Source organism: Python bivittatus, unplaced genomic scaffold (assembly GCF_059951505.1).
Source record: "Python bivittatus isolate LINGU-HERP-01145 unplaced genomic scaffold, Pbiv_v1 ctg000070_np1212, whole genome shotgun sequence".
Lineage (NCBI taxonomy): Eukaryota > Metazoa > Chordata > Lepidosauria > Squamata > Pythonidae > Python > Python bivittatus.
Window position 1 is genome coordinate 51,737,442 of NW_028277034.1, and position 12,186 is coordinate 51,749,627.

Here is a 12,186-nt window from a genome sequence, read left to right on the forward strand (position 1 = left end):
AAGGATCTCTTTCTAAATGTGGTAGCCAAGCATTCCTATCTATGAGGCAGCTGTGGAGTCCAGACCTCCAGAAAATCCAGTACTGTCTTTCCTAAATATCAGTCCTGCTTGAAGTGACAAATTCAGCCTTTATATAGATCAATGTTAAAGAAATTTTAATTTGAAATTATTTCTGTATTTTTTCATAATCTTTTTCTAGTACAGACGAAGGTGCCCTTCCTGACTCTGATAAACATATCCGTGTGTGTCTGTGTGTGTGTGTGTGTATGTGTGTGTATGCTACCTAAGTTCAACTATTACACAACATTTCTTTCCAGCTGCAATAAAAAAAAATAGCTCTTTCTCATCCTCCTCTAATTCCTAGGCAGTTTATTATTATTATCTTGCAAACTTCCTATCTTTTCACCTTCAAAGGAAATAGATGTTTCACTTGCATTTATAAAGAAATAATGTTCTCACTTGCATTTACACTTGCTCAAATTTGGGATGAGTGTCCTTACCTAGTTTTACTGCAAACAGAGTTGAGTTGCTGTTGCAGTTGATGAGTTGCAAGGAAAAGATGCCTCAAGCTGTGAAGGAGATTTATATTTTGACCATTATTACCCAAAATGACTTTGTATAAGGGAATAGATGAATGACCTTGAATGCATAAATATAAGTAGCAGTGTTAGTATAATTTATGGCCAAGGTAAATTGATGTATTCAGTGTTTCTGCGACAGTTTTCTTTTTCCTTCGGTCCTGCAGGTTCCAAATCTCTCAAACATTTCTTGAAACTTGTGAAGTCAGTGACCTTAGTACAGAAGAGAGTGTGTGTATGTGTGCGTTTTGGGACTGGAGGATTTTTTAAAAAGGTGGCTCTTAGATGTCCTCTGTGTTTGTTTGAAAACAGAAACAGGCTCTAGTATCTTTGAGCATAACAGATGCACAAGTTACCCTTGTTAATGCTTCTCTTATTTTGAGGATTAAGTGAACTCTTCACAGGAAGCTGGACCCCTGTCCTCCTCTAATAGTGTTGCCAATCTCAGAGCTCGGAAGGAACCTTTCAGTTCTTTGGGCTTTGTTTCAATGTCCTTGACAACCCCCCCTCACCAACAGTGAATCTCAGTGGCCCCCCCACCTAACCCAACAGCTTACATTTTAAATCTACGAAGTTGCAGAAATGAATGGGATGGCACTATCAAGGGGAATGCTTTTTATTCAGTTTTAGGCACAGATGAAAATTTGTATTCATGTTGATGGTCTTTAACAAAATTCATGAGAATTGGGTTTCTGTTTTGGGGGGAGAACACCTGTTTAAGATGCAGAGTATGTTTTAATGGTCATGGTGAGTTGAATTGATGTTGTAGACAGAAGTCTCTTGTCTCTGTGTTTGTGGCACTTTTCTGACTCCTGCGTTTCCATATCAACAGGAAAGATTGTCCCCCCCTCCCCATTTTGCCAATGCTAATTCTAAAGTTTGTAAAGAGGTTGTCTTGGTTGAAGAGTATCTCGTGGTCAGGCTAATAGGAATGTAGGCAGAACTTCCTGCTGTTGGAAGCTTATTCCTCTGATGGGTTGTATAAGAGCTTTACTCTGCCTCTCCTTTCTCTCGTTGATCAGTGCTGGCAATTGTTTAACCTTTCCACTCACTGGCACTAAGCACTAACGCTTGTGTTTGCTCTCATGTCCTGGATTCACCTCCAGTGCTGAAGCAAAAAGGGCACACCTTTTGCAAAATCGTGCAGCTCTAACCCCAGTCTGAAAGGAAGTCAGTAGGCAGGACTTGGGTAATCTGTTTGCAAAGTGGAATTTCAGGATCTCTGTTTCTCTCAAAGGAGTCGGTGTTTTGATTCTTGCTAGACATGACAAGTCAGAGAAGTCCATATAGTTTTCTAGGCAATGTTTTTGGAAGTGGGGGCCATTGCCTTCTTCCTAAGGCTGAGAAGGAGTGACTGGCTCAGATCACCCAGCTGGCTTTTGTGCCTATGGCAGGACTAGAACCTGGGTTTCCCTATTCCTAGTCTAGCACCTTAGCCATTAAACCAAAGTGGTTCTCAAAGGAATCAGTAGATAACGTATGTTATCAGAAGTTGGTAGAGGCCATTGTTTAGGTGTGGGCAAGATAGAGGAACTTTCCAAAGATTGAGAGGGGCAACTCTCCACTCCAACCACCTGGAGGATCATTGCTGACATCACTGAATAGGTGGTGACACCACAGGAAGGGGGTGGAGTCGATTTGGGGAAGGGTTCATTCATTCATTCATTCATTCATTCATTCATTCATTCATTCATTCATTCATTCATTCATTCATTCATTTTCTATGCTGCCTCAAAAAGTGACCCTTAGGAAGTTTATGCAATAGAATTAAAACCTCAAGTAAAAAAATAAGACAAAATCAAGAGTAGAATCTATGGTATGCATCAGGGAAGAATAACTAAATCAACTTATTCTCAGTAGCCACCATCAGGGAGCAGATTGCTACACCCTACTGCAGGGTCTGTTGGAAGAACCAGATTTTTATAGCTTTATGAAGCCCTACAATGTTGGGGCCTTGTGGACTTCATAGGGACCCACAGGCCAGGGGCAACTACCCATCTTCTTGGTCCTGTAAGATGACACTTGTTTATAGCGGGGAACTGGAGTATGCCAGTTCATTCAGATCTTACTGGTTGGGCAGAAACAAGAAGTGAGACACATTTGACTGCCAGCTTTTAGCAGGGCAATTGTCAGGCCTAGCCCAAGGAACTCCAAGAGACCATGTAAATTCAGTCCAGCTATGTTTATTAGATACAACCTCTAGCAAGAATCTTCCCAGACTGAAACCCCAGTTCCCAAAGTCAGCCAGTCACAACAGTGTGAATTCCTCAGGGAGGTGCCAGTCTCATCCTCTTGTTCTTCCCATGCTGTTCTGGGGAGCTAAGAAAATGTTTATCTCCCTGAGCCTGGCCTTCATAATTCCACTCCATCACAGCAATCTCTCAATTTTGGGAGACTGAAGATGGGGTACCAGGGAGTCCCAGTGGATGCTGGGAACTTTTCCAGCACTGCTCCTGCAGTGAAAATCCCACAGTAAAGCTGAACTCTGGGATGTGATCAGTTCCCAGATCAAAGTTATTCACTCAGAGTTATAACAGTTGGTCCAACACTTGTTTCGGTTTGTCTTGCCTTAAAAGGTGTTATATGATTCGTGATTTGAAGGCGCTGGGCTGCATTTTCTGAACGCAGTGCGCGCAGTGTGACTTAAAACCCCTGTATCTCATTCCTCAGAAGTGTCATGATGGGAGGTGTCCCTGTCTCCCACCCAGCCTTAAGCTTGTCCTGTTTCAGACTGACATGTGAGATAATAAGAAGTTGGCAGTGAAGCAATATGAAATTTTAATGTAAAAACATTTTTTAAAAAGCACACACTTGATTTATTTGAAACATATAGGTCACTGACTCCTGGCAGCTGTGAAAGAATAAAAGTAGAAAAATGAATTAGCAAGCAGTGGAAAGACATGGATCCCCTCATCTTCATAAGTCTCTGCTTATGATGGCATGAACTTGTGTGCCCTGATTCATAGTTAGTTTTTCCTTATCTCTTTCATTGGAAAATATAACCTTTGAACTGTTAGTACCATTTGGGTATGTTTGAATTGCAGGTTATTTTAAGAAATTCTGAATTATAAATAGATGCTGAATCAGGCTTTCTTGGAGTAATGGTGAAAAATCTGAACATTGTAGATCTTTCCCACAGAACAAGTTTTCACTGACTTTAAGTAACCCAAAAGTTGATAAGTTTTTTCTTCTAATTTATCTTTTAATCTTTTAACAAACAATACCTTTGAAAACTTCAAATCAAAACTGGTTATTGATCAGAAACTGCTAGCTCTATAAGTGGACAGAAATGTTGGTAAAAATATTCCCATAATTTCTTCTTCTTTTGCACGTAATGAGGAAGTAAGTCAGCTGCTTCCTCATACCTGACTAGTAGAAGTCTTAGTCTCTGATTTCTTTGGCTCCTTAATTCAGCAGGCCATGCCAATACATTCTGAACTTGGGTTCCACAATCATAAGAGTTAGAAACTTATTCTGGTGGAATAAATATATGCTATGCTCAGAGCATATTTCTGAAGTAGTTATGCCATTGGTTTTCAAACCTTGTGATCCTTGGAATGTAGGATCAGACCCTGAATTTGATCAAATTTTTGAGCCTAACTTTTGCTACTTGTCAACTGAAAATGTGCCATACATTCCCATTTGGGTGCACATTTCAGGAGAATCTCTCCAACCTGATGTTTTCCCAAGATTGAAGGAGTTCTAATTCAACACACCTGGATAACACCAGACTGAGGTCCACTGTTTTAGAAATGAAAGATGTTTCAAGGATCAAGGCTGTGCTGATTACTGGTTTTCCCTTTGACAAGTCCTTATAGGCCTGAGAAAAAGTGAATGGCCCACTAGAACCAGAGTTGGACACCTGCCTCCCTTTCTTTCTTCGCATGGCAGAAATGAATGCTGGATTGCTTGATGGCCTAAATAGGGGATATTATAACTATAATATTCTAGTGTAGGCCTGTAATCTGTCATGAATTCATTTGTTGGGAGGACATGATATGAAAAATTGGGGAAAACAACATCTTCAAATATCCTTTTCTGACTCTTCACATGTTATAACAGGAATTTCCCGACATGAATATTGTCTGTGTTGGGGACAGGATGAATAATTACAGCTATACGATCTTTCATCTGTACTTACTTGTCAATAAAATAAGTGGAATCTCTTGTTTCTCCCCACCTCCTACTCTATAAACATCTGAACTCAATTCATCACATCATGCCAGTTAAGTTAGTTTATTATGCAGTTTCCATTAATAATATATTGGAATGGTAGAGTCATATTTCACTTGTCTCTTCCAGATGGCCCACTAGAGTGACTCGTGCCTGGAGCTTGTGTGGGAAATATGCAGGCAGACCTGAGAGGCTGTGTTCCCTCTCTGGTCTGCCTCTGGCAAACAGTAAAGACTTCCCTGGGGCTTCAGCTATGTTTGAGGGCAAATTCTCCACCATTCTTGGCTTTATATTCTTTTTTGTAGAGCTGATGACTGATATAGTGATGCTGACTGATGGAGCTAGGAAGAAATGTTACCTACTTGTGCAAGTGTGATGTGGTGTTTTGCCTGTTCTGTTATTTCACCAGCGGGTTTATTGCAGGTCTGGGAGCAACTGGGCCTGATCCATTCTCAGATTTTAAGCAGTGTTAGGAATATCACTTTCAAACAGAGAACTCATAAGAGACTTTGAGTGGGGATTACCATTTTTCCTAGTTGCAGGTGGGACACACTTAGCAATCAAGTCATGGTGGGACCAAATCTTCTGCTACTGCAAAGTCAGCCCAGGATGGGTGGTGCTCTGAATTGGCCAGTAGTTTGGACATTGGAAACCTAGTCTATGCAGCAGAAGTCTGTCTGTTAGAACCAATAAGCTTTTTGGCTTTTTGTACCCTGTTCTTGGCTATACTCCCCTTCCCTCCTACTTTTATCAGTATTGCCACTGCAAATGTTTGCACTGTCAAATTCTTCCATATTCTTTTTTCCACATATGGGATTTCTGGTCATAAAGTTTTAGATTCAGTTGCATGCATTATAAACACATGCCAGTATGAGGGATGGAATTCTTATCAGATACTCCTAGAAATTGTTCTGATCACTCTTCCCATGTTTGGAATATCGAGCATTCGATAGCTAACGAAATATTTGGTCAATCGTCCCATTTAGTGTGGTTATTTTTATTATTAGGACAACAAGAATTATTTTTAAACATTGTGAGGAGAGCAACTACAACATACACAAGTTGCTTTCAGGTTTGATGCTAAGTGAGTTCAACTTTCAGAAGTATTTGTCCTTGCAAAAGTTCTGTTTTCCTCTTTTTCACTCAGTTGAAGAACAAGTTCATGAAGAAGTTACCTCGAGATGCTGAGGCCTCCAATGTGTTGGTTGGAGAAGTTGACTTCCTGGAAGCCCCTTTCATTGCCTTCGTGCGGTTGCAGCAAGCAGTGATGCTTGGTGCTCTAACAGAAGTCCCCGTACCTACTCGGTAAATGAGCATTTTTTGTCTGTTGCTGTATTACATTTAAAAAGGAAACCCTGCAATCAGATTTCAAATAATTGCTTCAATAGACCATGTCACAAAACGGTGTTGCTTTCCATGGAGAGTTTCTGGAAAACTTCTTTTTAAGAACATTATACTAGAGATTGCTAGTGACCAAACTACTAGAATTCACATTTTCTTGCCAATTAATATTTGTACTGTATCACAGAATTGTTATCCTCCGGTGTTTCGTGAGAAAGTTTTGTGTGTGTGAATAGAAGATGAACAGGCCCCAAATTGAGTATAATTCCAGGAGCTGTAATGACAGTCCCCGAGAGAACACTTTTGGATCCAGTGGAGTTGATAATAGGATTGCAGATCTGCAATTTATTTATCACACTTGAATTCTAATTTTCCTTGCAGTCATTCATAGTTGAACTGCTATTGTTGTATTCGCAGCTTGAAGCTTCCTTTCTGTTTTTGTTTGCTCAAAAACAAATGTGAGCTCTCTCTGCGGTATTTTTTTTCCCTTATTCGGTAAGAAGAAGAATCTCAACTCACATTGATGGGACTTAAAAAAAAAAAAAAAAAAAGAATCTTTGGTAACTTGTTTGGGAATTCAGGTATTGGGGTGGAAAGATTGTGGCTGTGATGGGAAAAATTAAACCTCCACCATCACATGTTGTTGTTGCTATAGGATTTTGAAGCTCTTTGATTCAATCTCAAGAGTTGTAATGCCTTAAAACAGCCATAACTTCCCCTGGGATCACGCAGCTATTCTCCATACCGTCTGGAGCTTTCTTCACTATGTTTTGGAGATTAACTCAAAGCACTATTCAGTCCTCCAGCTATATCTGTATTGGGGTCCCCCCACTTGCCTTTGTGTGAAATAAAGACCGAGAAGGAGTTTTTTCTCCTGGACATAATGAACATGCAGTTTGACTCCTAGAGTTGGTATACGTTTGATACTCAGAAAGTTTCCCAAGCTAGATGTTCTGAGAATAGACCTAGGTACAGTATAACTTCACACAGGCATTCAGATGAATGTGATACGGGAATTACAAGAACTGTATCACGCCATCTTATCTCGCAGAATCCTTGAGGGACATTCAGGATGATTTCTAACAATCCCCTATAACAGCCTTCCCCAACTACAGGTCTTTTAGGGTTTTTAATGGCAGATATCTTTATTTAAGCCAGCACAGGAGGAGAGGCTAGCTCTGTACCTCGTGGATCATGCATTGTTTATAATCTGGTGCATATACCAAATATGGAGTTACTTAGCTCTTGGGTATAACTGCACTGAATATAATAACATCACTGGAATGTTTTCCTTGTCATCTGTAAGGAACAAGGCCTTTTTTTACAGATTCGGTATCAGTAAGAAATTTGTACTGGCCTCTCCTCCATCTGTGTCAGTGTTTTCATGGTAATTTATGCAAAAGATAAAATTTGCACATACGTTCCATTGCAACACAAGTGCGGCCTTTTCTCTGTGCTTCCATTGACAATCACCATCTGGATCCCTAAACTCTGCCACTCTTTTTACACACCTATGGAGACTTTGAGATTTTCTCTGCCAGAGTATCCTCATTTCACATTACAATACTCAGTTTGAAATGAAGGAAAGTTCAAAAGTAGCATGAAGGATGGAACTAGAAAAGTTTGCACCTGGAGATCAAAAGAAAACCAACAGCAGCTGTTAAATACTTTGCTGGGGCAGTTCAAGCATTTAGTTGCTCTTTTTAATTGAGCTATATGCCAATCCCCATCTGGCCCCTTCCAGATGTGTGGGGAATACTCCCAGAATTCTTGGTTTTTGGCTGTGCTTGCTAGGAACTGTGAAATTTTTTCACACCAATGGAAGAACTGGGAAAGCTGTCTTATTTTCTTCCTTAGCAGCTTCACTGGAATGTGGTGGGTTTTGTGTATGGGTGTGAATATAACCTTTCATGCCACTTTGATATGCAGAAGCATCATATGTAATGTGAAAGTTATAGCTAGCCATCTAAAAGCATACTTGTCCCATGGGGAAGAAGGGGGGCTGGAGTTTTGTTCTCATTACAGTGACCATGTTTGAGTTGTTGGCTCAGCAAAAATGGTGACATAATTTTTATCCTCCAAATCACCAGTTTGCATCTGATGATGCTTGTCACAAGATGCTGGCAAGAGAGGGGCAGATAATGGGATATTCTGTGTACAGATGGTGCCTTGTGGAAGAAGGGAGTAAAATTAGGAAAGCATCGATACAGAAGTGGCAAGGAGGATTTGGTTGTGTAGGCACTACAAAATTGCCTGCCTTTCCCAGCCTGGCAGCACCCTGATATACTGGGGCTAACATTCACAGACGTCTCAGCCAGTATGGCCTCACTAGTTTGTGGAAATTGTTCTGGGAGGGCTAATGTTGATTTTAATGCAGCATCTGTAGAAATGCTCTCTGTTTAATTTCTCTTTGTGGTTGACTTTGCTTTTGCTTTTTTTTCTAATGACATTTACTTTGCTGCAATATAGGCTTTTGCCCTCTTCAGAGCCTCTTTATTTATTTATATAGCAGTTCTAATTAGCTGATTGAAAATGAATAATTTAGAAGTTTATGCAATTGCCAACTGTAAGGTATCACAATTAAAGCTTTTCTTCCTCCAAGAATTACAGAAATCGGTTGTTGCAACAAATGGAGATGAGCTTAAGAGGACTCCTTCTTTGAGGAGGAATTCCTTAATTTTAATCTAAAGAACATTCCTGTGCAACCTTATGACCTTGACCATATCACATGGCGAATTGGGATATCCCTAGCCTGGGAGATTGAACGAACCTTCATGGTTTCGGTCAGTCATGATATGGGCTATTTTGTAGGTATTCCCCACTGCTCCAAAGGAGCTGGGAGGCTGTTGCTTCTTTCTGAAATGATTTTCCCCCAGCAAACTGAAAAAATAAATGAATGTTAGTAGGGTCAGGATCTCTCTAGCATTTCATCTTGATAATAGATATCAGAAGGGACAGTTAACTGCCTGATATGCATGCAGTATTAAGGGAAGGGAGATTAATTCTCTGGGGAAAGTCAGTTTATCCCCTACTTTGGGCTAAAACTGACTTCCTCTGGGTTAATTGTCTGGGTCATTTTACTGCATTTTTCTATTTGCCAAACCCTTCACCTCCCCCGTGATGTGTGATCAGGGTCTATGCTTGGGTATTCATACAATACATTAAAGCATTAACAAACACCTTAAGCACAAAACAAACAGAATTGTCCCTGGTTAAAACCCATGAAGTTTCCTATAGTTGTGAAATCCAAACCCTGGTTGTTGTTGTTTTTAAATAACTATTTATTTAGATGCATTTACAGTGGTTATTAACCATCCCAACCTTGCCATTTCTGGGTGGTACACAGAACAAACCAAGAAAGAGAGATCAACCATTAAAACTCTATAGTAATCAATGGATCACCAGCACCATCATCCACTCCTGATCTTAGGGCCCAAAGGCTCACCAGAACAGGGTGGTTTTAAGGGTCTTACTGAATGAGAGGAAGGTAGAGCCTCCAGAGGCAGAGTGGTCCATGAAACGTGAGCCTCTCTCAAGGTCAGCTGCTTCCTAGACCAAGCCCCTTCACTTCCTGTAAGAGTAGAATCCTTGGCAGACATCATCTCTCAGTGTCCAAACTGGATGGGTGGATTTCTGCTTGCCAAGATGGTGTCTGATTTTTACTGACCTGGGCTGGATGGCAGATCAGAATGGCAATCAATCATTTACCCACCCATACACCCCTGTTTAGTTGGCTGGCATGACACTGGGGAGAGGAATAAAATTATGTCCTATATTTTGAGCTGGGGAAGAAATGAAAGACTTGCCCACTGAAGAATTGTCTGCTTGGTGGAAAAGGAACCTTTGGGCAACTCCCCAAGAGCACTTTTCAAGGAATTCAGTTATCTATGGTGCAGTCAATGGAACAAGGGTCTTCACTGGTTTCAATAAGAATTAAATGGAAGAGAATATCTGTAGCTCAGGGTTGAACTGCGGAGTTCTTGGTGTTTGGTAACAACATGTTACCTAGTTGGGTAATAATATATCTGCAGGCAAACAACCAAGCTCAGAGAACACCAAGAACTCCACAATAATTAAATGGATTTTAGGTCTTTAATCAGGAGGTTAAAGACCAGACTGCAACCCATTGCTGAACATTCTTACTATCCCTCCCAATATTTTGTGGCATAGAAAGGGAAAGATAACACAAATCTTCAAGTTAGTTCAGAGTACAGTCGAAGCCAGAGAAGAATCCAGCAGGTTTTGATGGTTTGAGGATGGCATTACCCACACACTGAAATCAGAAGCAGAGACTGATGGACAATGCTGGCAGAGTGATACCCATCAGGTCATGAAGAGTTGGAACCGACTGAACAACAAGCAGGGTTATCAGATGCGTGTGCTTAGTATTAAAGCCACAATATAAATTTGATTTATTGGATTGCTCTATGTTATTTTTTCCAACTTTTTGTCTCAGATTGTACAATACACCTACTATAGCCTAGTTTTACTTTGCTATCCTGCTGCTTTTGTTCCGAAAAAGAACAAAAAAAGTACCATTGGTTGCCAAGCATCCAATAAATGCTCACTTATAGCTTTTAAATGTTAATAATTAAACAACGTTTCTTACATTGTTGCCTTTTTAATGCTAATTCATTGCTTTTATCCAATTTGAGTGGCATATATATATTCACAAACAAAAAGATATGAATGATGATAACACTAGCAAAATGATTATGTGCACAGTGATGGAGGAATACTGAAGCTCCCACAATGGAGGAATGGATTGTGAAGCTATCAGAGTTGACAGAAATGGCAAAACTGGTTTTTTTTGGGTCAGGGATAAAACGATCAGTAGTTCGTTAAAAGACTTGGAAACTTTTTGCTGAAAATGGAAAAAAATGAAGTGATAATTTATGGTTTTGACGATTGAAAAAGGACTAACTAAGGGGCTGAAGGGATCTTTGTAATATCAAGATGGAGGAGGGATAATGAGTTTGTTTATAACTGCTGAAAAGAAGGTCAGAAGTCGCTTATTTTTTCTTGTTTCTTTAATTATGTTTCTTTCTCTCTTATTCTGTTTTGCTTTTTGCCCTTTCTTCTTCTTTATTTCTTTCTCTCTTCATATTTTTTTTCTTTATATTTGCTTTTTACTTATGTAAAAATTCTTATATATATATATATATAAAATCATCTATATATGATAATAACACTGTTTTTCTTCTTTTCTTCCTGGGATTCAGTTTCCTGTTCATTTTGCTGGGCCCAAAAGGCAAAGCAAAATCCTACCATGAAATTGGACGAGCCATTGCCACCTTGATGTCAGATGAGGTAATCTTCCTTTCTGCTGATATGCCTGTGGTCCCCCCAGGACCACCATGTGCTAATCTTCCAGTGCTTCTGGGAAATGTTAAGGATTACCTCCTATGAATCTTTAGAGTATTTATCTTGCATTCAGGAGCATCGACAGTGACGGTCACTGGATCCAAAATGGTGGGCACGACTGGGCAGTCTCATTGCACACCCAAAGGAGGGGAGGGGCTTTGATCCCCTTATTACTCCTGCCATTTTAAAGCCACTAGCCATCACTGTGGATTGCCATGAAAGCAAGCTTACTAATATTCTGACCTAATGAAAATATGGATCTGAAATCTCAACATTTAGATAGCATTGTCCATAATAAGTATACTGTTTGCAGCAAGTTCAGTCTGAAGACTTGCAACTCAGAGATATATTAGGAATGTCGATGAAGGTCTTCTCACTTGTAGCAAGAAAATACACAGAATGGAATAGTTTAAAAAAAAAGAGCTGTAACTTAGCTGGCATGGACAGCTGTTGATCCTGTGATCACAGCTGGAAAATGGAGGATTCCCAGGAGGTCTGTTGCAAACAAAGAACTCTGGGATCTATTAGGATCAGGGTGTTTCTGGGCTTGTCTAAGCCCTAGAAGATTTTAGGATTTAAGCAGCTTTAGTATTCATTGAGCATAGCCATACTCTGCATGGGCCAAGCCATGCTAGATAAGAGAGATGGAATGAATGAATGAATGAATGAATGAATGAATGAATGAATGAATGAATGAATGAATGAATGAGGCTGAGTGAGATGCAGGGAC

The 12,186-nt window shown here is 40.0% G+C and overlaps 1 protein-coding gene across 2 annotated transcripts in view; it reads left to right on the plus strand.

Moving 5' to 3' along the window:
* Positions 1 to 12,186, plus strand: part of SLC4A4 (solute carrier family 4 member 4) — a 183,529-nt gene that overhangs the window by 115,432 nt on the left and 55,911 nt on the right. For both annotated transcript variants that reach the window (XM_088133174.1, XM_088133175.1), the window contains exons 8-9: positions 5,899 to 6,056; positions 11,315 to 11,402. In XM_088133174.1, the coding sequence (XP_087989300.1) occupies positions 5,899 to 6,056; positions 11,315 to 11,402 (246 nt within the window). The remainder of the gene's footprint in view (positions 1 to 5,898; positions 6,057 to 11,314; positions 11,403 to 12,186) is intronic.